The 22,736-nt window shown below is 55.9% G+C and overlaps 1 protein-coding gene across 1 annotated transcript in view; it reads left to right on the top strand.

Moving 5' to 3' along the window:
• Window positions 1-3,812, top strand: part of LOC147913870 (uncharacterized) — a 28,447-nt gene extending 24,635 nt beyond the window's left edge. Inside the window, exon 4 of the mRNA XM_087447932.1 lies at window positions 3,438-3,812. Coding sequence (XP_087304058.1) covers window positions 3,438-3,576 — 139 coding nt within the window. The 3' untranslated portion in view covers window positions 3,577-3,812. The remainder of the gene's footprint in view (window positions 1-3,437) is intronic.
• Window positions 3,813-22,736: the final 18,924 nt, after the last annotated feature.

Raw genomic sequence — 22,736 nt, 5'->3', positions numbered from 1 at the left:
CCTGATTCACCTGTGAACAATCGTTGTATTGTATCTCATGGACTTTTGTATGACGTGTGTTGTTTGAAAACCAGGATTCTTGTTTTGGGTGTCACGAGGTGGAACTCGAGCTGTCCAATTAACGAGTCAGTGTTTTGTGTTAGAAATTAGAATCTGGCAGACCCCGGGGCCACTTAACTGTGCAGTGTGCAAGTTGCTTCTCCTCTCTGACCCTTGGTTTCCTTTTCTCTAAGTTGTGGGTCACCAGAAAGCTCACCTCACAGGGTTGTTGTGAGGGCCGAGGGCTGGGTAAACTGTAAAGTGCTCATCAAATGCTGGCTCTTACTGAGAATGGTCAGATGTTAGGGGTTGTCTCGAAAAGACCAGTGAAGCCTTTGCTGCTTCTAAGTGAATAAAAAGTCAGCCTATAATCTTATGCTAAGATTGTATTTCCAACAGTCAATGGAACGTGTAAGACAGAGACTGAGCAGTCTGCAAGTGTTTAGCGATGTGGGCCCAGGGTAAATATTGGTTTGATTAAATGAGTGATGGCTTTCTTCCTTCTTCGGAACTCCCCCTCCCCGCCCCCAGGCTGCTGCTTCTCACATGCAGGTTAAGCTGGCTGGGGTGACTGCTTTGGGTTTGCCATACCTGTGGGTGCTGTGTCTGCTTGGAGGCGCTTCTGCAAATGTCTGTAGATGCACTGGTGTGGTGTGTCAGGGAGGAAGGGGGAGGCGGTGGAGAGAGGGTGAGGAGGGGCTTCTGGGTACCCCCTGGGGACTAAAACTCTTTCTTCTGCCCTTTAGGGGAAAGGCCTGTGCCCCTAATTTCCTCACGCCCCTCTTCCTTCTCTCCCTGGCTGTAAGGTAAAGGAGTTAGTCTTCAGCCCCCTCTGTGGGCCTGGAGCCCAGCTCGGGGCTGGTATGCCCCCTGAAGTCCCCGCTTGATGGGGTGGGCCCCCTTTGGAGATGAGCAAGTGGAGTATCAGGGACAGCGGGCATGCGCCGGGACTGAGCAGTCCTGCGTGAAAAGCCGGTGCTCTTTCGACGCCAGCCCCGAGCCCCACCCGCAGTCACTGTGGCTGCCTGTGCCAGTGTCCCCGTCCCCACCGTGCGCCTGGCCGTGCTCTGGCAGAGGTCACGCTCGTCCAGAGCTCAGTCGGGTCTGAGTCAGATGCGGAAACGCGGCTGCACTCAGTAAGACATCGCCCCTGCTCTGGCAGAAGACTCGGGGGACATCCCCTCAGGGCTCAGTTTGGATCGGGGGTCTCTTCACGAGACCACTGACTTCCTTTCCTGGCCCTTGTCTTGGGTGTGGGGAGCAGCATTCTGCTCTAGCGCCCCCCAGTTCTGTCCGAGGTGGGGTTGAGCTGGGTATCCGTTCTGCCCCGCCCCACCCTCCTTCACTGGCCTCCCCGTTTTGCCTCCGGCTTTCACAGCCGCAGTGGGCAGGCCCTGGCCCGTGTCTGTGGTCCCCGCTTCTGTCAACCTGGCCACTTCCGTGAGCAGCCTAAGCTGTTCTTCTGTGTCTGGCCTCCACACCTTTGCGCCTGCCGGGCCTGCCACCGGGGCCCCCGCGCAGCTTCCTTGACGCTCCCCTCCCTTGGGCTTTGCTGAAGGGGCCTTGCAGTATCCCCTCTGGTGTCTGAACCGTGGCCAGCCCGAGTCCTGAGAACTTGTCTCAAGCAGAGGGGGCCTTACCTCGGTGCTTCTGAGGGGCCCCACGGTAGGGACAGTTAGGTAGGGCCCTCCTCCCAGGGGACTGTGGGTCTGTGTTCAGGTGACTGCTCCCCGAAGGGCCTTGGGCTCCTTGAAGGCCAGGCCTGTGTGTGACCCAGGGATGAAGGACTCTAAGGTGCCCAGTGTTTCCACATCACTGTCCCCTTGAGGTGGGCAGGACTGGGTCCCCGTCTCCTGAGGGCAGGTGAGAAAGTGGAGGCTCGCTGAGGTCATGGCTAGGCTACACGTGAACCCCATCCCTTACTCCGAGACCTGTGTTTCTTGGACCCTTTACAACGCTGTGTCCTGCACCAGTAGCCACCTAATAGATGTTCACTGACTGATGAGGCAGGGTTTTTAATGGTTGCGAAGAGCTGGCTTGACAGTTGGCTGATGTACAGGCTGACTCCACCTGCGTTTCTCTAAGAGGAAAGGGTGTGTTTTCTCGGCAAAGACTTCACGCAAATCCTGTGGTCCCCTGGTCCTTGCCCTGGGGAGAGGAGGTCTTCTATCTGAAGTCTTTGTCCTCGTCATTGGTGACAGTCAGTGTTGGCGCGTGAGGCACATGCCAAGTCTGGGATGCAGCCATGGGCACCCAGGAAACTAGGGGGATCGGACCCCAAACCTTGATTCTTTTCATCCATTTTCGCCCCCCAAAGAACAGCCTCATGGGCGCACATGGAGGGAGGGGCTCTGGAGGTCTGGCCCATTTGAGTTCTGGTCCTGGTCACCATTTGCCAGCATAGTGGCCTTGGCAGGTTCCTTGAACCACCCTGAGCCTCGGTTTCCCCACCTGTAGAATGGGTACTTACTGACAGTGTCCGCTCAGGGGATGGCGGTAAATAATGACCGTGCTGGCTTCATGCCTCTCTGCACTCCATATGCTGGCTCCCGAGAATCAAGGTCTGGGTTCGAGGCCACCCTAGTGCCTCCCTGTGTGTGACCTGGGCGAGTTTGCTCACCTGTAACCTGGAAATAGTCACATCTGCCTGGCATGGTTATTGTGGGAGTTAATGAGACTGTTTATGTGAAAATAAATGCTTTGTTACCTCGTGCACAAATGCCCTTGTCCTTTGCTCTCCCGGTGGGCCCTGGGGCTGGTCACAGAGCCCTGTGCTCCCAGGAACCAGGGTGGCTCAGACGACTGCTGGGTGGAGTGGAGGGAGTTGGGGAAGCACCCGGCCAGCTCCGGGGAGACAGTGAGAGAAGGAAGGGTTTGCTTTTAAATACAGAGATTTAACAGACTCGGAGGGGAAGGCCTTGAGGCTGGAGTGGGGGGATTAGGGAGAAATTTTAGAAGCCCCCAGAGGAAGAGGAGGAGGCTGATATTTTAGAAAAGATCCAAGTTTAGTAAGTTTTGGGTTGGACAGGAGAGCTGGGGTGGTTTTCAGAAGGGCCAAGAGTTCTGGATTCTGGGTTAGGAGGTGAGACCCATCGGAGGGTACCGGTGCAGGAGGGAGCCAGGACTAGAGTTGTGTATGCTTCCAGAAGGAGACCGGGGAGGGGCTGACTGTGGGACACCAGAGGTTGAGGGGCACTAGGTAGAGGGGCAGGAGCTGGTGGCCGGGTATGCCCCTCACCCCATGGCTGCTGGGGAGCCAGGGCCTTCTCCCCGTGCTCTCCAGGCTCTCAAGTGCCCAGTCTCCTCTCCTCGTCCCCGGCCTGCTGTCTGCATGAGAACTCGTGTCAGCCAGTGAGCCCGGGAGCGGAGGCCTTCACCTGCACCTGTGTCTCTCTCAGCCTCCACAGCCACAGGGACACCCGCGCACGTTCCCGCGGGACAGGCTGGACCCAAAGACTCTGGACCCGGGCCGCCCCCTGCGAGGAGGGCCGTGCCCTCCCTGACCTCCCCTCCAGTAGCCGCCCATCCTCTGACTGATGGACTTCACTGATCTGAGGGTCAGACACGCGGGCTTGACCCCTGCCTGCCCCTCGCGAACCCTGAGACTTGGGGGAGCCACCGAGCCTTCGTTGTCTGCATCTGTGAAGTGGCCTCGGACACCTACCTCACAGGGTTGTTGTGAGGAGCATGTGATGAGGTTTGAAAGTGCCCGACCTGGGGCTTGGCACACCCGATTGTGCTCTCAATAAATGTATTTCTTGCCTTAACAAACAGTGATGGATGTGCTACTAATATGAGGAGGGTGAATGTGGGGTGTCCTGTCGCTGGGGATTCCCTTCACCTCGGGCAGTATGATGGGTGGGGAGGGGCGGGGGAGCCAGCTCCACTCCCAGGAAGCTGCCTGTCCCCTACCCATCGGGCAGGGTGACGGGATGCCCTGCAGCAAAGCTGGCCCGGTGGGAGCCTTGAGGTTCAGGTATTGGATGAACTAACTCGGGCTGGTCCCCCTCCTTCTAACGGTCAGAGGATGCCAGGTGTCTTTCCAGAAGGGAATGTAATCAGGAGGTGGAGGAAGTCTGAGCTGAGCTCACTGCCCCCAGGGCTGCGACTCTTCCTCTCCCTCCTCACACATTCCCAGGGCCTTGGCCGGGGCCTGGCTGAACAGTCGCCATGCTTGAACTGCCGGCGAGTGGATGGTGGAGAGGGTCCAGCCTGGCTGTGACCCAGCGCTGACACTCGTTCCACAAGATGGTTACTGGGCAGGGCCTTGAGGAGCTGCCAAGGTAAAGCCTTGAGGGAGAGCCAGCAGGGCAGGGGCACTGAGCCTTGCACCCCCGCCACCCAGCTCAGGAAGGTCAGGCTGTGGCCAGCAGCATGTGGGTGGGGCTAAATGGGGCAGAGGGAAGGACAAAGGAGCTGTGGACCCACGTCCGCATGGAGTCCTGGGGTCGGCACTCCTGGCTTTGCTGAAGCAGATGAGCTGGACATGCAACCAGTGGGAAGGGAAAGCTGCTGTCACCGCCACTGTCACTGTCAACGCCAAAGCCACCACCACCGCTGCCGCCATCTCCTGCTCCTCCCCCTCCCTCTCCTTCCCCTCTCTCCTTCCTCCTCTCTCCTTTTCCTTCTCCCCTCTTCTCCTCCCTCCTTCCTCCTCTTCTTCCTCCTCCTCTCTCCTTCCTCTTCCTCCTCTTTCTCCTCCCCTCCACCCGCCTCAGGGAGATGCCTCAAGAGAACTACAGGCGTGTCCAGCCGTGAGTGCATGGGGCTGAGCATGGCCTCTTTGCGGAGAGAAAGAACCACCTTGGGGACCGTGGCCATGTCCAGCCAAGGAGACCTGACCCCAGCCCTGATGGAGATGGAGACATGTTGGTGCTCAGTGATGGTCCAGGCGGCAGTGAGAGGAGGAGATGGCCTCTAGAGTGTGCCCCACCCAGATGAGTCCATGCCCAGCCAAGAGGGGGCTGAGAATCCAGGAGAGTCCTGAATGTGGTGGGCAGAGCCCCAGCCTCTGCTGAAGCTCAGGCATCCAGAATGAGGGCCCCCTCGATGTTCTAGAGCCGAAACTCCAGCTGCAGCCTCCAGTGAAGCTCAGACATCCGGAATGAGGGGTTCCATTGAAGTTCCAGAACTGAGACCCCACCTCAAGCCTCCAGTGAAGCTCAGATGTCTGTGGGGAGAGGTCCCCGTGATGTTCTAGAGCTGAGATCCCAGCTTCAGCCTCCAATGAAACTCAAGCTTCCAGAATGAGGGCCCCATTGATGTTCCAGAGCTGAAATCCCAGCTCCAGCCTCCAGTGAAACTTGGGCATCCAGAATGAGGGTCTCGTTGATGTTCCAGAGCCAAGACCCTAGCTCCAGCCTGCAGTGAAGCTCAGATGTGCATGATGAGAGGCCTCCTTGATGTTCCAGAGCTGAGATCCCTGCTCCAGCCTCCAGTGAAACTCGGGCATCCAGAATGAGGGTCCCCTCAATGTTCCAGAGCCGAGACCCCAGCTCCAGCCTCTACTGAAGCTCAGATGTCCATGATGAGATGCCTCCTCGATGTTCCAGAGCCAAGAACCCAACTCCAACCTCCAGTGAAGCTCAGATGTCCATGATGAGAGAGAGGCCTCCTTGATGTTCCAGAGCCAAGAACTCAACTCCAGCCTCCAGTGAAGCTGAGATGTCCCTGATGAGAGGCCTCCTTGATGTTCCAGAGCCAAGAACCCAACTCCAACCTCCAGTGAAGCTCAGATGTCCATGATGAGAGAGAGGCCTCCTTGATGTTCCAGAGCCGAGAGCCCAACTCCAACCTCCAGTGAAGCTCAGATGTTCATGATGAGAAGCCTCCTTGATGTTCCAGAGCCAAGAACCCAACTGCAGCCTGCAGTGAAGCTCAGATGTCCATGATGAGAGGCCTCCTTGATGTTCCAGAGCCAAGAACCCAACTGCAGCCTGCAGTGAAGCTCAGATGTCCGGGATGAGAGGCCTCCTTGATGTTCCAGAGCCAAGAACCCAACTCCAGCCTACAATGAAGCTCACATGTCCATGATGAGAGGCCTCCTTGATGTTCCAGAGCCAAGAACCCAAGTCCAGCCTCCAGTGAAGTTCAGATGTCCATGATGAGGGGCCTCCTTGATGTGCCAGAGCCAAGAACCCAACTCCAGCCTCCAGTGAAATTCAGATGTCCATGATGAGAGGCCTCCTTGATGTTCCAGAGCCGAGACCCCAGCTCCAGCCTCCAGTGAAGCTCAGATGTCCGTGATGAGAGGCCTCCTTGATGTTCCAGAGCCGAGACCCCAGCTCCAGCCACCAGTGAAGTGAAGATGTCCATGATGAGAGGCCTCCTCGATGTTCCAGAGCCAAGAACCCAACTCCAGCCTCCAGTGAAGTTCAGATGTCCATGATGAGAGGCCTCCTTGATGTTCCAGAGCTGAGACCCCAGCTCCAGCCTCCAGTGAAGCTCAGATGTCCATGATGAGAGTCCTCCTTGATGTTCCAGAGCTGAGTCCCCAACTCCAGCCACCAATGAAGCTCAGATGTCCATGATGAGAGGCCTCCTTGATGTTCTAGAGCCAAGACCCCAGCTCTACCCTCCAGTGAAGCTCAGACATGCAGAACTGGTGAGAAAGCCTCAAGGCCGTGGGCTCGCCTGGTCAAGACTGGATGTGGCCGAGGTTTGACTTGCGAGTGGAGATGATGGAGGAGACTGCTCACCACCCATGGTCTGCGGTGCTCCTCACTAGCAACACCAGAGGTAGCATTTGACTCCTGTGGGAGCCTGGGTTCCAGATGCATAAGCAGCTGTGGAGTGGGGACTCCTGATAGGAGGAAGAGTGTTAGGAAGAGCACAGTCATAGATTGTGGGTGGGACACCGCCGATGAAGCCTGCCCATGAGTGTGTATCTCTGCAGCAGAGTGCTGTTTTATGTCTTTTAGTAGTGCTGGACTCATGGCTGGCTGCACACCAGCCTTGATCCACGGAGCTGCCAAGTTGGCTGGACCCTGGAATGTAACCCAAGCTTGTTTCTGCGGCTTAGCTCCTCTCCCAGGGGAAGGTGCTAACCGCCCACTCGCCAGCCCGGCATGAAGCTGCGACCTTGGGGCTGCTCAGATCTGGTTGCCTCTTTCCAGCAACGGAAGTTCATCGAGGTTGGGACTGGGACAGGGCCAGGCCATCGTGATGGGTGTGAAGATGGCATAGATGGCAAAGGAGGCCCCCAAATATATGGGGACAAGATGGCAGCTTCCCACGTGGAGCTGTGTTTTGGGCTGGGACCCTGCCCCGAGCACATTGACCATAGCTGTGGTCCTTCAGGAACTCGGTTGACACCAGACTGTCCACTAAGCCAGAGAGAGATGATGGTCAAAGAAATAAGGCCAAATATATTGACTTGCTCACAAACCATAAGGAGGTCATGGGTAGATAGCATCGAAGCAGTGAAAAGTGTAGACTTTGGGAGGAGACTGCTGAGCGTTATCCTGGATGTGCTGACTCTGAAATCTCTAGACTGGGAGGTTCTGAGAATCTGATATCATCAGTTATGACATTCAGACACAGCTACAATAATACGTCCCAGAAACTGACTTAGTTTTTGCAGTTGGAGTCTGCAGGAAAAGGGAGCAGCTAACAAGAGTTCTTGAAAAACACATCCTAGCGATGCCAACATCATTTTGGTGATATTTCCTGGAAATTCATTTGAATTTGGAACTATGCACACAAAAACTTCTTTTATGAGTAACTAGGACTCGAGGCCTGGGATGGAACGGAGGAGAAATTCATCTTAGAAGACTGCCCTGCCCGCCTCACCCCCACCCTCGTTTGGCCAAGTTATTTTAGGATATTTCCAAGAACAAGTAATTATTAGACTCTCTCATTGCTGATTTCCTAGAAGTCCTCACAACAAACTCTGAGGCCAAATGCAAAACGGGTGAGCTGGGCTTGTAATGTCTGTGAAGAAAATGTGAAGTCTGCTCCTTAATGTCGTCAGCCTCAGGGAGCTAGGCTCAAAGTAGAGCCACAGGAGTGGCAGTAAGGACAGGATGGAACTTCTAGATCATCAGGCAGAGCCCCCTGACTTAAGTGAGATAGGTCAGAGATTATTCTACACCCCCTTCCAGGAAGGTCTTCGAGCTCTCAGATGTTTCTAGAGTGTGCCAGGCATTGTGCTGAGACTCAGGAGGAAGAGATGAATTCAATTCAGCCCCTGCCCTCCAAATGAGAAAGGCCAAATTCCAAGTGTGGCTGTCATGGTCTCAGCGTAGGGCTCACAGTGGTCTCCCAGTCCGCTCCCCCATTTTACAGATGTGGACACTGAGGCTGGGAGAAAGGTTGGTTCCTTGATGCCCATTAAGACCAGACCTCTCTCTCGAGGCTACGGCACTATTCCCTACCCCAGGCTGCCTCTGATTTTACCAAGATTCAGGAAGAGCCCGGAAGGCTGAGTGGATTGCTGCGGTCACCGGTCGAGAGAGCAGAAGTGGGAAGGCTTGGCGCCAGAGCCCCCGCCTCCTTGTGCAAACTGTCTGTGGTGGTACCCAGGAGCCCAGCCCAGCCCCAATGCCATGCTGGAAGACGAGACCAGAGGGAGCGAGGATGCTCTGGAGGGTGTGGGGGTGAGGTGACAGGAGGAGCCTTGTCTGGGAGTCCAGGGAGCTGGGCCCAGCCGCAGTTTGTCTCCGACTCTCCCCCTCAGGGCCTCAGTTTGTGGCTTGCTCTCAAGCGCCCCTCACACGGAGGGCTTTTTCCTGAGCCAGCCGTGGGAGACAGTGCTCCTAACAGCGCCTTCCTGTACTGCTCAGGGGACACTTTGGATTCGACCCTGCCCCTGCACCCAGCAATCATTTAGGGCCTCTGGGGAAGCCAGTCCCAATAGCAGCAATGCCCTCTGTGGAGGCTGGGCCCACCCGTAGGTGGGTGGGAGGACGAACGGGCAGGCAGTGGGTGGCAGGACAGCAGCCAACTGGCCCAGAGAGTCAGGCCAAATTCAAGCCAGATGTTCCTGGATTAGTCAGCAGAGGGGGAACCCCCCACCCCAGGGAGACATTTATTAGGCTAATTTGATAGCTCTGCATTTCCCAGACAGCCCACAACCCCATAGCTGCCTTCACCTGCACTGAGGGGTCTCTATGGGTAGAGCCCCCCAGGCCCCAAATTGCCCTGGGGTGGGTTGGGTGGGGGGCGGGGTGGGGGCTGGCAGGGTGTTGTGGAACGTTGCCTATATACCTGCACTTTACAAAGCACTTTATCTGTTTGCGTGGTGTTGGCTGATGGTGGAAGGAACGGATGGAAGTGTGCCTGTCAGTGCGCTGGGTGCTCATCATGTCAGAGGGGGAGACCCTGGGCTCGGAGACAGGCAGAGGCCATTCGGGGATACTCCCATGTCCGTGGGGGATGGGGATTCGCCCTCCTGGGGCCAGGAGGGACCTTTCCTGTGATGCCATGGCCGGGGCTCCCAGTGCCCCGGAATCAGAAGGCCACACTGCTGGGAGGAAAGCCCCCCAGTGCACCCCAGACCTGGCCTTCTGGGATTATTACCAGGCTGGCACTTGCCTCCCTTCACTTACAATTGACTGTGACCCCAAAGGGCTAGGCCTTAGCCAACACTCCCCATGCAGCTAATACTGATGTCACCTGTGATCACGATGCTTCTGGAGGGTTTCTGCAACCTGGGACCCCTGGTCCAGGGATTAATGGGCACCCCTTCACCCCAACTCCCACACAGCCCCCAGTGCCAGGTAGGGGCCCGATGTTGGTGTCGAGTGACTGGCCCAGATTAGGCTCTGGTGTTGTCCTGGCCCAGGGAGGGCTCAGTGCATAGGGTTGGGGCTGGATGTGTGCCTGTGCCTGTGCCTGCCTGTGTGTGCATGGGTGTGCATGCCTGTGCGTGTGTGCATGTGAGTGTGCATGCACGTGCGGTCTGTGCTTGCATGTGCACGCGTGTGTGCGAGAGACGGATGGTGGAGAGTGACTGGAAGTGAGAGAGAGTGGGTCTCTCCCTAACCCCAGACGTCCTGAGCACAGATTCCCCCTCGGCTTCTCCTGAGACCTGCTCCCCACAGTCACCCCTGTAGCTTTGTCACCAGCCCATCTGTGTGTCCAGCACTGCCGCAGTGGGCAGAAGAGTGGCAGCCTTGGTTCTCCACCCCCTACCCTTCATTGCCGCCCCCCCATTTCCTCTCTTTGGCAATGCTGTCACAGGTGGGGAATCTTGCCCCCATCAGCTGCCGACACCCCCTCTCACCACCTCTGCCCAGTCTACGCAGTCAGCTCCTCCCTCGTGTGTCTTGGAGTGGAGCTTTCCCCTCCCAGAACCGCCCCCCCCAGCTCCTACCCCCTTGCTGGGGTTCTGACCAGCCCCTACCCCAGCCCTTAGACCCCAGCTTCTGGGGCAGCTCCCAGTAGAAGCTCAGCCACCTCATGGAGAGGGACAAGAATGGGTTGAGCAAGGGTCCTGTGCCCAGCCTCCCCAACCTCCCTGGCCGCTGCCTGGGGCATTTGCCGCTCGGAGATGCTGCCCGGGGACCACGCCCTCGACAGAGCCTGGGACCCGAAGGACGACTGTGCCCCCCATGGCACTCGGCCCAGATACCGCCTGATCCAGGTCAGTTCCCAGCGGTGGTCTTTGCGAGGCATGGCCAGGTATCGGCTTGGATTGAAAAGTGCACCAAATGACGTCAGACTTTTTCTGATGAAAGTCTGTCGTGTCCGATTTGTTTGCCAGCGAGATTGAGAGTGGACAAATCGAGGGAGCTTCACCTGCAGCTCTGAGGTTTTGGCAAAAATATACAGTTTACATGTCACATGTATATTATGATATGCAGGAGGTTACATTGTTGCAACTCTTTAAACTTTGTTGCCCGTTGAAATATGCGCTGGGGGAGGGAGAAATGGGGGCTTTTCAAAAATTCCTTTTGGGATATGCAAGCACAAATGTTTGCTGCACAACCCCCCACCCCCCCCCCCGCCCCCTGGTTCTGGGGCATCTGCTGTTTCTCACTGGCAAGGTTCTCGGGCTTGGTAATTGTTCTCTGAGCTTCGCACATGATGGGTATGCTGTTAATGCAAGTGGGCAGGGCGGGGGTGTTGAGCTGGCCGCTGGGCTGGGCTGCAACTGTAAAGGCTCTTGATTTATTTCTCACCTGAACCCTCAGAGGTGTCCAGGCCCAGCTCGTGGGTCCTGGGTTCCTCCTCCTCCCCCTCTAGTCTTTTGGGGGTCCATCTCATGCATGTCTATCACCATGGGCTCCATCTTCGTGGCTTCCTTCACCCAGCACTGCTTCACTGTCACCTGCAACTGCCAGGTGCCAGGACCTGGCCCATCCTTCCTGGTGGGCTGGTCATCTCCAGCTCCCGTCACCTCCACCTGGCCTCTGTCATCCTGGGCACAGCATCTCATCTCTATCACTGTGGACCTGGCCATCACCCATCCATCATCTGCCTCACCTCCATCGCTTCGGGGCTCCCTCTGGCCTCCAGGGCCTTGTACATGGTAGGCTTTCATTCATTCGTTTGCACATTCGGTGAAGGTCTACCGTGTACCAGGCCCTGTGCCAGGCATCAAGTAAATGGACGTTGCCCTTGGGAGTGCACGCCTCGGGGAGACGCACAAGAGCCGGCGGATGGCAGAGAGCCTGGGCCAGGGTGGCTTGCGGACATGATGCTGAGAAGGGCGAATCTGATTGCATAGGGGCAGGGGGTGGGGGTACTCGGTCAAGGTCCTGCTGAATGGTGTTGGGAAGGAGAGGTCACAGTGCCCTCTGTCTTACCTGCTGGTGGCCGACATCTCAGAAATGGCGCCAGGAGCCCAGGGCCTCCCAGCTTGCCCAGGGGGACTTTGCTCCTAGGCCCCTGACATGGTTCCTGTCCCTCCAGGAGCCTGGCTCCTTGCACTCTGCACCCTGTTCTCTGGGTCAGCTGCCTTGCTGTCCCCTTGTTGGAGATTATCCAGTCCTATCCAGATCCTTTGATGTCATTCCCTTTCTAGATGGTAAAACTGGTGCTCAGACAGGTTCCCTGAGTGTTACACGTCAGAACTCACATGGAAGGTTAAGGACCAAATTTTGTGCTCTTATCACCAAAGTTGAAATGAATGAATAAATGAATGAGTGAATGACATGACATGAGAAAGTGGAAAATGGAGGAGAAGAAGACCTTACTTCTCATTGCTCAGCCCTGGAGTGGTTTCAAGGCAGAGTTAGACCACACTGGAGGAGGAGGAGTTATTGAGGGGAAGGAGTGGGCCTAGTCTGTGATGAAGTATTCATGCTTCTGGAGTAAAATCAGAAAATGGTGGACAAGCCAGTGAATTTTGTGTAAAGCAAAATTTATTCCATTGTAAAATTCTGAGCTATGTCTTTGTTACTTTGGTGCTGTTGCAATGTACTTCTGTTCTTTAAAATGATGGTGGTCAAGGATGGGAATTGCTTTGTCTATTGACTTGAATGTCTTTGGTTGGCCAAGTGTTCGTTGTCAAATAACCATTTTGGAAATTTCTAGGTCTCGGAGGGTCAGAATCTGGGACCCTCGTGTGTCCATGAAGACCCTGTGGATGTTTTAGGGAGAGGGGAGGTGGACTTGAGGGGTATGATGGTGGCTCAGATGTCTTAATGGTCCCCTTCAAGAATTGGAGTGGACTCAGTTTTAGGGGACCTTGGTGGTCTTCTGGAGATGTTTCAGGTTTGCTAATTTGGAATTGTACCTTTGGTGCATGAAATTCTGTTAACTCGCACGATTGTTTAGTTACCTGTTTCAATTAGATTCTGAATCAGAATTAATGTGGTGTGTACAGACTGCCTTGGGGTCTGTTAGGATGAGGTGGCCCCCTGGGTGTCCCACCTTCACCCCAGGATGCCCATCACGCTCAGTGGGATGTTCATGGGATGTTCATGAGGGTGAAAACCACTGCTACGTTCATGTGTCAACCAAGCCCCTCCTTGAACATGTGTCACACTGAGCCCCTCCTCCACTCATGTGTCACACTGAGCCCCTCCACACTCATGTGTCATGGATCCCCTCCCCCCTCACGTGTCACAGAGCCCCTCCTCACTCATGCGTCACACGGAGTCCTCCTCCACTCACGTGTCACACTTGTATCCATTCCCTACTCATGTGTCACATTGAACCCTCCCCCTACTCATGACTAACACTGAGTCCTCCCTCACCCACGTGTCATGTGGTGCCCTTCTTCCACTAACGTGTTACACTGAGCCCCCTCACGTGTCACATTTGAGTCCCTATCCCACCCATGTGCCACATTGAGCTCCATCTCCGCTCCTGTGTCACACTGAGCCCCTCCCACACTCATGTGTCTCATAGAGCCCCTCCAGCACCCTTATGTCATACTGAGCCACTCCCTAACTCATGGGTCACATTGAATCCATCCTCTACTCGTGTGTTATATGAAGCCCCTCCCCCACTCATGTGTCACATGAAGTCCCTCCCCCACCTGTGTGTCACACTGAGCCCCTGTGAGACCCATGTGTCACGCTGAGCCCTTCCCCTACTCATGTGTCATATGGACTCCCTTGCCTACTCATGTGTCACATAGAGTTCCTCCGCCACACACATCTCATACAGCACCTCCATCACCCATGTGTCACACCAAGACTCCCCACTCATATGTCACTCTGAGCCCCTCCACTAACCTGTGTCACACTGAGTCCCTTCCACACTCATGTGTCACATGGAGTCTCTTCTTCACTCATGTGTCACACCAAGACCCCCACTCATGTGTCATACTAAGTCCCTTTCCCACCCTTGTCACAACTGAACCCCCCACTCATCTATCATTGTGGAGTCCTTCCCATTTCATGTGTCACGCTGAGCCCCTTCCTTCCTCCACTCATGTGTCACACTGATTTGTTTCCTCACCCATGTGTCACATGGATCCCCTCCCTGGTCATGTGTCACACGGAGCCCCTCCTCTACCCATGTGTCACACCCAGGCCCCTCACTCATGTGTCACACTGCGCCCTTCAACTCATGCATCACATGAACCCCTCGTCCACTCATGTCACTGAGCCCTTCCTCCACTCATGTGTCACACTGAGCCTCTTCCACACTCATGTGTCATATGGAGCCCCTCTTCCTCCCATGTATCACACTGATCCCTTCACTCATGTGTCACACTTGAGTCCATTCTCCACTTATATGTAACACAGAGCCCCTCCCCCCACTCCTGAGTAGCACCGAGCCCTCCCTCACCCATGGTGCCCCTCTTCCACCCATATGTTATACTGAGCCCCTGCACTCAAGTGTCACACTTGAGTCCCGTTCCCATCCATGGGCCACACTGAGCCCGTCCCCTACTTATGTGTCACATAGAGCCCTTCCAACACCCAGATGTCGTACTGAGTCCCTCACCCATTCCTGTGTCAACTGAACCCATCCTCTACTCCTATGTCATATGGAGCGCCTCTCTGACCCGTGTGTCACGTCAAGTCCCTCTCCCACCTGTGTGTCACACTGAACCCCTCCAGCACCCATATGTCACACTGAGCACTCCCTACTCATGTCACACTGAGCCCCTCCCCTGCTCGTGAATCACATGGAGCCTTACCCACTCATCTGTCACGTAGAGTAACTCCCTTATCCATGTGTCAAATTTAGCCCCCCCAACTCTTGTGTCACCCTGAGCCCCTCCCTTATCCATGCATCACATAGAGCCCCTCCCCCACTCATGTCATGCACAGCCCCCCACCAGTGTGCCACATTGAGTCCCTCCTCCACTCACGTGTCACACTGAGCCCATCCCCCACTCATGTATCATATGGAGTCCCTTGACCACTCATGTGTCACAGAGTCCCTCCCCCACTCATATGTCACACTGAGCCCCTCCCTCCATCTTTGTGTCACAGTAGTCCTTTCCCCACTCATGTGTCACATGGAGCCCCTTCTCCACCCATGTATCTCACCAAGATCCCCCACTCGTGTGTCATACTAAGTCCTTCCCCCACCCGTGTGTCACACTGAGCCCCTCCCCTACTGATGTATCATATGGAGTCCCTCTCCTCACTCATGTCACATAGAGCTCCTTCCCTACTTATGTGTCACACTAAGCCCCTTACTCCACTTGTGTCACACTGATCTGCTCCTCCCTTCCACGTGTCACATTGAGCCCCTCCTTGACTCATGTGTCAAACTGAGCTCCTTCCTCCACTCATGTGTTACACTCATCACTTCCCCTGCTCATGTGTCACACTGAGCCCCTTCACCTACCCATGTGTCACACTGAGCCCCTCCTCCACCCATGTGTCACATGAAGTCCCCCCACTCATGTGTCATACTGAGTCCTTCCCCCATGCACATGTCACACTGAGCCTTTCCTCACTCATGTGACACACTGAGCCCTTCCTCCCCCCATGTGCAACACTGAGTCCATCTGCTACTCATGTGTCATGTGGAGCCTCTCCTCCACTCATGTCACACATATGCCCCTCACCATTGTGCCACATCCAGTCTCTGCTCCACCATGTGTAACACCGAGCCCCTCCACTCATGTGTCACACTGAGTCCTTCTCCCTACTTATATATTAAACTGAGTCCCTCTCTCACCCATGTGTTACACTGAGCACTTCCCCCACTCATGTGTCATACTAAGTCCCTCACTCATTCATGTGTCACAGAGTCTCTCCCCCACTCCCCCACTACATGTGCCATGTAGAGTACCTCCTTCACCCATGTGTCACACTAAGCCCCTCCCCTACTCATGTGTCGCACAGAGCCTCTCCCCCACTCATGTCACAAAGAGCCCCCTCCCCCACCTATGTGCTACACTGAGTCCATGTTCCACTCGTATGTCACACTGAACCCCCCCAACCTGTGTGTGACTCACTGAGTCCCTTCCCCACTCATGTGTCACATTGAGCCCCTTGTCCACTCATGTGTCACATAGATCCCCTTTGTCAAATAGAACCCCTATTTCACCCATGTGTCATACCAAGTACCCCCACTTATGTTTTATACTGAGTCCTTTCCCTACTGTGTGTCACACCGAGTCCTTCCCCATTCATGTGTCACACTGAGCCCTCTTCCCACTCCTCTGTCACACCAAGTCCCTCCCCCACTCAGTGTCACATTGAGTCTTGCCATTCATGGGTCACACTGAGCCCCTCCTGCACCCATATGTCACACTGAACCCTCCCTGACTCATGTGTCCCACTGAACCTCTTCCTCCAATCATACACTGAGTCCCCCTCCCACTCATGTGTCATACTGAGTCTCTATCCAATCATTTGTCACACCAAGACCTCTGCCACTCGTGTATCATATGGAGTCCTTCTCCCACCCATGTGTCACACTGAGCCCCTTTCCCTACCCATTTGTTACAGTGAGCACCTCCCTCATTCATGTGTTATCCTAAGCCCCTCCTCTGCTCATGTGTCATATGGAGCCCCCTCCCCACCCATGTGTCACACTGAGTCCGCCCACTCATATGTCACACGATCCTCTCCCCACTCATGTGTTACACTGTGCCCACTTCCACTCATGTGTCTCACAGAGCACCTCCTTCATGCATGTGACACACCAAAATCCCCCACTCATGTGTCACACTGAGTCTTTTTCCTTCTTATGTGTCACATTGAGTCCCTTCTCTACCCATGTGCCACACAGAGCCCCTCCCCTATTCATGTGTCATGCTGAGCTCCTTCCTTCTCTCCTGTGTCACACTGGGTCACTCCCCCAGTCATGACTCACATGGAGCCCATCCTCCACCCATGCGTTACACTGAGCCCCTGTACGCATGTGTCATACTAAGTCCCTCACTTGTTCTTGTGTTATATGGAGCCCCTCCCCGACCCGTGTTACATTGAGCCCTTCCCCCATTCATGCATCACCCTGAGTCTCTCCCTTATCTTTGTGGCACACTGAGTCCCTTCCCCACTTGTGTCACATAGAACCTCTTCTCCACCCATGTGTCACACGGAGTCCATCCCCTACTCGTGTGTCACATGGAGCCCCTCCCCCACTCATGTCACATCTAAACCTTCCCACCAATGTGCCATATGGAGTCCCTCCACCACCCATGTGTAACACTGAATCCCTCCCCCTACTCGTGTGTTAAACTGAGTCTCTCCCCAACCTGTGTTATACTGAGCACTTCCCCACTCCTCTGTCACACTAAAAGTCCCTCCCCACTCGTGTGTCACACAGAGCCCCCCTCACTCATGGACCACAGTGAGTCCCTGCTCCACTCATGTGTCACTCTGAGCCCCTCCCCAACCCGTGTGTGACACTGATTCCCTCCCCCACTCGTGTGTCACATTGAGCTCCTTCTCCACACGTGTCACGTAGAGCCCCTATTCCACCCATGTGTCAAACTGAGCCCCCCAATTCATGTGTCATACTGAGTCTCTTCCCTCCCATGTGTCACACTGAGCCCCTCCCTCCCTCTTGTGTCCCACTGAATCCCTCCTCCCCTCAGGTGTCATATGGAGTCCCTCCCCTACTCATGTGTCACATAGAATCCCTTCGCCAATCATGTCACACCGAATCCCACCATTTATACATCACACTGAGCCCCTCCTGCACCCATGTGTCACACTGATCTGTCCCCCATCCATGTGTCACTTTGAGCCCTTCCCCACTCAGTGTGTCACACTGGCCTCCTCCTCCGCTCACATATCACACTGAGTCCCTCCTCACTCATGTGTCACATTGAGCCCTTCACCTGCTTGGGTATTATATGGGGTCCCTCGCCCACTCATTTGTCACACAGATTCCCTCCCCCACTCATGTACCACATGGAGTACCTTCTTCACCCATGTGTCACTTTGAGCCCCCCACTCCTGGGTCACACTAAGTCCTCACTCTACCCATGTGTTACATATAGTCTCTTCCCTGCTCATATGTCATACTGAGTCCTTCCCCTACCCACATGTTGCATAGAGCCCTTCCCTCACTCACACGTCTCACCAAGTCCCGCCACTTGTGTCACATGGAGCCCCTCCCTCCCTCATGTTACATGAAGCCCCTCCCTCCACCTGCGTGCCACACTGAGCCCCATTCTCTTTGCAACACCTAGTCCCTCCCCCATTCATGTGTCACATAGAGACACTCCCCCACTCATATATCACACTGAGCCCCTCCCCTACTCGTGTGTTACACCAAGAGCCTCCTCCACCCATCTGTCACACCAAATCCCCCACTCGTTCATGTGTTCCCACTGTCCCCCCTCATGTGTCTTACTGAATCCCTCCCCCATCCATTTGTCACATTAAGCCCCTCCCCACTATGCCTCACACGGAGCCCCTCCCACCCCCTATGCATTACACTAAGCACCTCTCTGACCTGTATCATATAGAGCCCCTGCCACACCCATATTTCACGCTGAACCCCTCTCTCTCTCATCTGCCACTCTGAGTCCCTCCCTCACTTGTGTGTCACATAGAACCACTCCTCCACTTCTGTCTCATACTGAGCCCATCCTCTACTCGTGTGTCATATGCAGCCCTTCCCCCACTCATGTGTCACATACAGCCCACCCTTCACCCGTGTGTAACACTGAGCCACCTCACCAGTGTCACACTGATCTCCTCCCCCACTCATGTGCCACACTGAGACTCTCCCACACCCCGTGTCACAACACGCCCCTCCCCCACTCGTGTCATATGGAGCCCCTCGCTCACTCATGTGTCACACCAAGCCCCTCCCCTACTCATGTATCATATGGAGTCCCTCTCCCACTCATGTGTCCCACTGAGTCCTTGTCCCGCTCATGTGCTACACTTATTCCTCCCCACTCGTGTCACATAGAGCCCCTCCTTCACCCATGTGTCACACTGAGCCCTGTGCTCGTGTCACACTGAGTCCCTCCCTACTCGTTTGTCACATGAAGCCCCTCCCTCACTCATGTGTTACATGGATTCTCTCCTCCACCCATGTGTCACATGGAGCCCTCCCCCATCTATTTGTCACATGGAGTGCTTCCCCCACATGTGGTGCCTGGAGCCCCTCCTCACCATGTGTCACATGGAGCCCCTCCCCACCCATGTGTCACATGGATCCCTTCCCCCACATGTGTCACATGGAGGCCTCCCCACACATGTGTCACATGGAGCCCTTCCCCACCTCCCTACCCTTCCCCCCATCCATCCCCAGTTCTCCTTAGGGCCAAAACTCCACACCCTGGAGCTTTTCTTCCATGTGCCTTTTAGGGAATTTTCTATCATTAAACCATTTATTCAGCAATAATGGTGTTTTTTGACCACCTACCATGTGCCAGGCTGTGTGTCTGTGGAAGTGTGTGGACGGTGTTGCTGGTTGGCGAGTTTATGGCCAGGCCTGCAGCAGGGGAAGGTGGACATGGTGATCGAGAAAGATAGGCAGGAACAAGGGAAGCTCTTTATTTTTTTTAAAACAACTTTATTGAAATATCTACATACATGCAATCCACTCACTAAAGTGCACATGTCACTGGTTTTTCACTGATATGGGCAATAGTCAACAATTCAGTTTTAGAATCATTTCCTGGTTTATCCTAGAGCCTTTAGCTGTCACCCCCATCTTCCTCTCTCCGGCCCTTCAGCCCTTAGCAACCCATCATCCACTTGCTGTCTCAGGGAAACTAAGCTCCTGTTGGGCTCCATGACGCCGCGCTAGGTTCCCGGAGGTGTCCAGTGAGCTCCATTTCACAGACACAGACAGTGAGGCGGGAAAGGTGCCCGGGAATAGAAAGCAGCAGAGGGGATGGGATCGGACCCCCTGATGCCCACCCACAGCTCCTCTGCCAGCATCAGGACTACCCCTTCCTGGCGTCCCCAGCCTCCATGATCTAGCTGTCCCCACAGCCTCCTGGGGCCTCTCTGTGGAGCTCAGCTAAGGGACACCCAGGCCCTAGCCAGAGGAGGCAGCGGCAGGGCGAGGTGGGCAGACACCACTGTGCTGCAGGTCCCCAGCAGCGGGCAGTGCCTGCAGTCACTGCTCTAACCTCTAGCCGCAGGTGTCCCACCTGCTGTCGCTCCAGGGTGCACACGGCGCTTCCGGGAGGAGGGTCGTGGCCGTAGTCAGTAGGTGGGGGGTGAGAACGGCTTCATACAGGAGTTGACGCACGGTTACCCAGCTCCTATGCGATGCCTTTCCTCACCCCCTTCAACCTTGCGCAGCCCCCGGACCCTCCTCTGCACCCCCACTGCACAGGGGCATGTCTTCAGGCTGGCTGCTGCCCAGGCATGCTCTTCTCTCTCTGTCTTCTGTAGCTCCCGAGTTCCTGGAGGCGAGCGCCTGAGGCTGGGCCATCTCTGAGGCCCCCGCCTCGGAGGGAAGGCTGTGTCCCTGGTGGGACACTCCCCAGGGCTGGGCCCAGGGCCACACCTCTGACTTGGTGGCCACAAGCAGACAGGCCAGAGGTGGAGACAGGGCCTGCCCTTCTCCCACGGATGGGGCTGCGGCTGTGCTGCCGTAGGGAGCCCTCTGAGGGGACCCAGCTCCCAGGACAGATGGGCAGACTTTGGAGAGACCTGCCCTTTGTTCCCAGGACCGGGGGGCGGGGCTTAGACAGAGCAGCCTGATGCTTCCCACTGCCGCAGGAGGAGGGTCTCCTTGAGGGGCCTTAGCCTCTACCCAGGATTCTTGCATGACCAGGAGGCTGAGGCCCTCACAGGCGGCTGCTTACTCTCTCCTGAAACCTGGTCCAGAGACATCTCCAGCATCTCATGGGTTCCTAACTCTGAGGCTGTCAGCTGGCGCCCCATTCTTTCTCGGTCCAGCCCTACCCAGGCTGGGTGCCCGAGGGTGCTAGACCAGTGTCCCCCTGCGCCATGGCCACTGTCTTTTGTGTCCCTCACTAACTCACGTCCATGGCATGACAGGAGGGGACCTGTGCCAAGCCCCTGTGCTACTGGAATCATTAACCCATTAGCCAGCCATGGCAGCCAGCCCAGGCTCCCGCATGGGGCGGCAGGCTAGGGGAGGCCGTGCCCACAGCGTGATACTATTAGAGTGGGACAGGAGCCGAGGCTGCCTGTCCCCTCCGCCGCCTCCTAACTCTTCACCCCTCCCCCAACCCCCTACCCTCTCCCCACCCCCCCACCACACCTCCCCTCCCTCTGCCTATCTTTGCACCTTTCACCCTTCACAGCGTCAGGAGGTCCTTGTTGAGTTCAGAAAGGCCGTCCTGATTAGGCGAAAGCTTGAACAAAGGTGGGGCGACTTCAGGAGTGGTGGGAGTACATGTGTATGCCTTTGTTAGCTGGAGTGGGTCAGAGCAAGACGTGAGACAGGGAAGACTGAGGTGCCCTCGTGGAAGGTTCCATGTCAGCCAAGGGAAGGCCCTTAACCCCCTCAGGGTATAAACAAGAGCTTCGAGGAGGGGACAGCATGTGACACATGGTGGACGGTGGTTCTCCAGCCCCCTGGGCACCAGGTTTCCCGGGTCTGACGGGTGGCCAAGGCCTCGAATCTGCGGGTTCAGCAAGCTTCCCCAGGGACTGGTGTGGGTGGCCCAGAGCCGCACTTTGAGAAACGCTCCGTAGGAAGAGGTCAGAACATGGGACTTCCCTCTTCCTGCTCCTGCCTCTACTGACTGGACAGCCTACCGCCCGAGGCTGGCCACACTCACTCCATCCTCTCTTTCCTAGGGCTGCTTTCCTTTGCCTCTGGGTCCAGCTAAACTGACCTTCCACAGAGGCCTGGGTTTTGGCTGCCTGGGTGGCTGTGCAACATCTTAGGTTGAAGGCGTTTCAGAAACATGTCCTCTGTTGTTGTGGAGGACCCTGGCCGGGGGCCAGGATGAGGGGCCCTGTTTGGGTTCGAGATCACCTCTTGGTGATGCCCGTGGGCCCAGCAGGGCCTGGGGGGAGTGGGGGGCAGGGTGTGGGAGTGGGCTCTATTGCCTTCCTCTGTGTCACTTTGGGAGCGGGCCCTGGTGGGCGGAGAGGGGACTTCAAGCTTCTGCTAGCCCAGCCCCTGTCACAGTCCCAGCTCAGGGGCCTGCATCGGGGCCCCTAATCAGACCTGCGGCCACCTACAGGAGGGATGAACATACCCGGACCCCAGTGGTGAGTAGCCATCAGCTGCCTGGGGAGTGTTGCGTGTTCCAGAAACAGGCCCCGTGTGTGCCAGGCCTGAAGGCTGGAGTGCTAGGGGCATCTTGAGGGTGGGCTGGGAGGGCAAGGAAGGTGGGAGAGGGGTTGACAGTCTTACCTGGGGTGGAACTCAGGGCTCCCCCACTCCCTGGACGCTGTCAGAGCTCGCCGGATGCCCGTGGTCTCAGGGGCGGGGAGGAGGTGGGCGCAGGCACGTGCACAGGGGTCTGGAACGGGCTGGGGGCCTGTGTCCTGGGAGCCCGCTGTGCAGGGGAACCAGGTGCTTGTCTTGATCTTGCACCTTTTTTGTGGCATGATGTCATAAGCCAGCATGTCGTTTAACACTTTCTTTTTCTTCTTTCAGGAGAAAAAAAGGTTTGTGTTGTGTTTTTTTTTTAAATTCTTTTTCTAGGAAGGTGGGGACGTCATCACCCAATGTTTTTGCCTTGACAGTAGTTCTCGGCCTGGGGTCTGCCTCTCTTCCCTGTCAGTGGGGATAAAGCCCCTCTGGTTGGACTGGGGCGGGGACCCCGTGAGGCCCACATGTGTGCGTGTGTGTACGTGTTCACTGTGGAGAAGCGTGTGCATTGTAGTGGGTAACTGGACTCCCCACTGTAGGGCAGGGCACACTGGGGACAGATTGTCCATTCGGCCTTAGCCGAGAGGTCGTCATGTCTGCCCCTCCACCTG

This window comes from Ceratotherium simum, chromosome 24, assembly GCF_057802395.1.
Source record: "Ceratotherium simum simum isolate JZ-2026a chromosome 24, ASM5780239v1, whole genome shotgun sequence".
Taxonomy (NCBI): domain Eukaryota; kingdom Metazoa; phylum Chordata; class Mammalia; order Perissodactyla; family Rhinocerotidae; genus Ceratotherium; species Ceratotherium simum.
The sequence above is the reverse complement of the archived record's forward strand: the minus strand, read 5'-3'. Positions and strand labels throughout refer to the sequence as shown.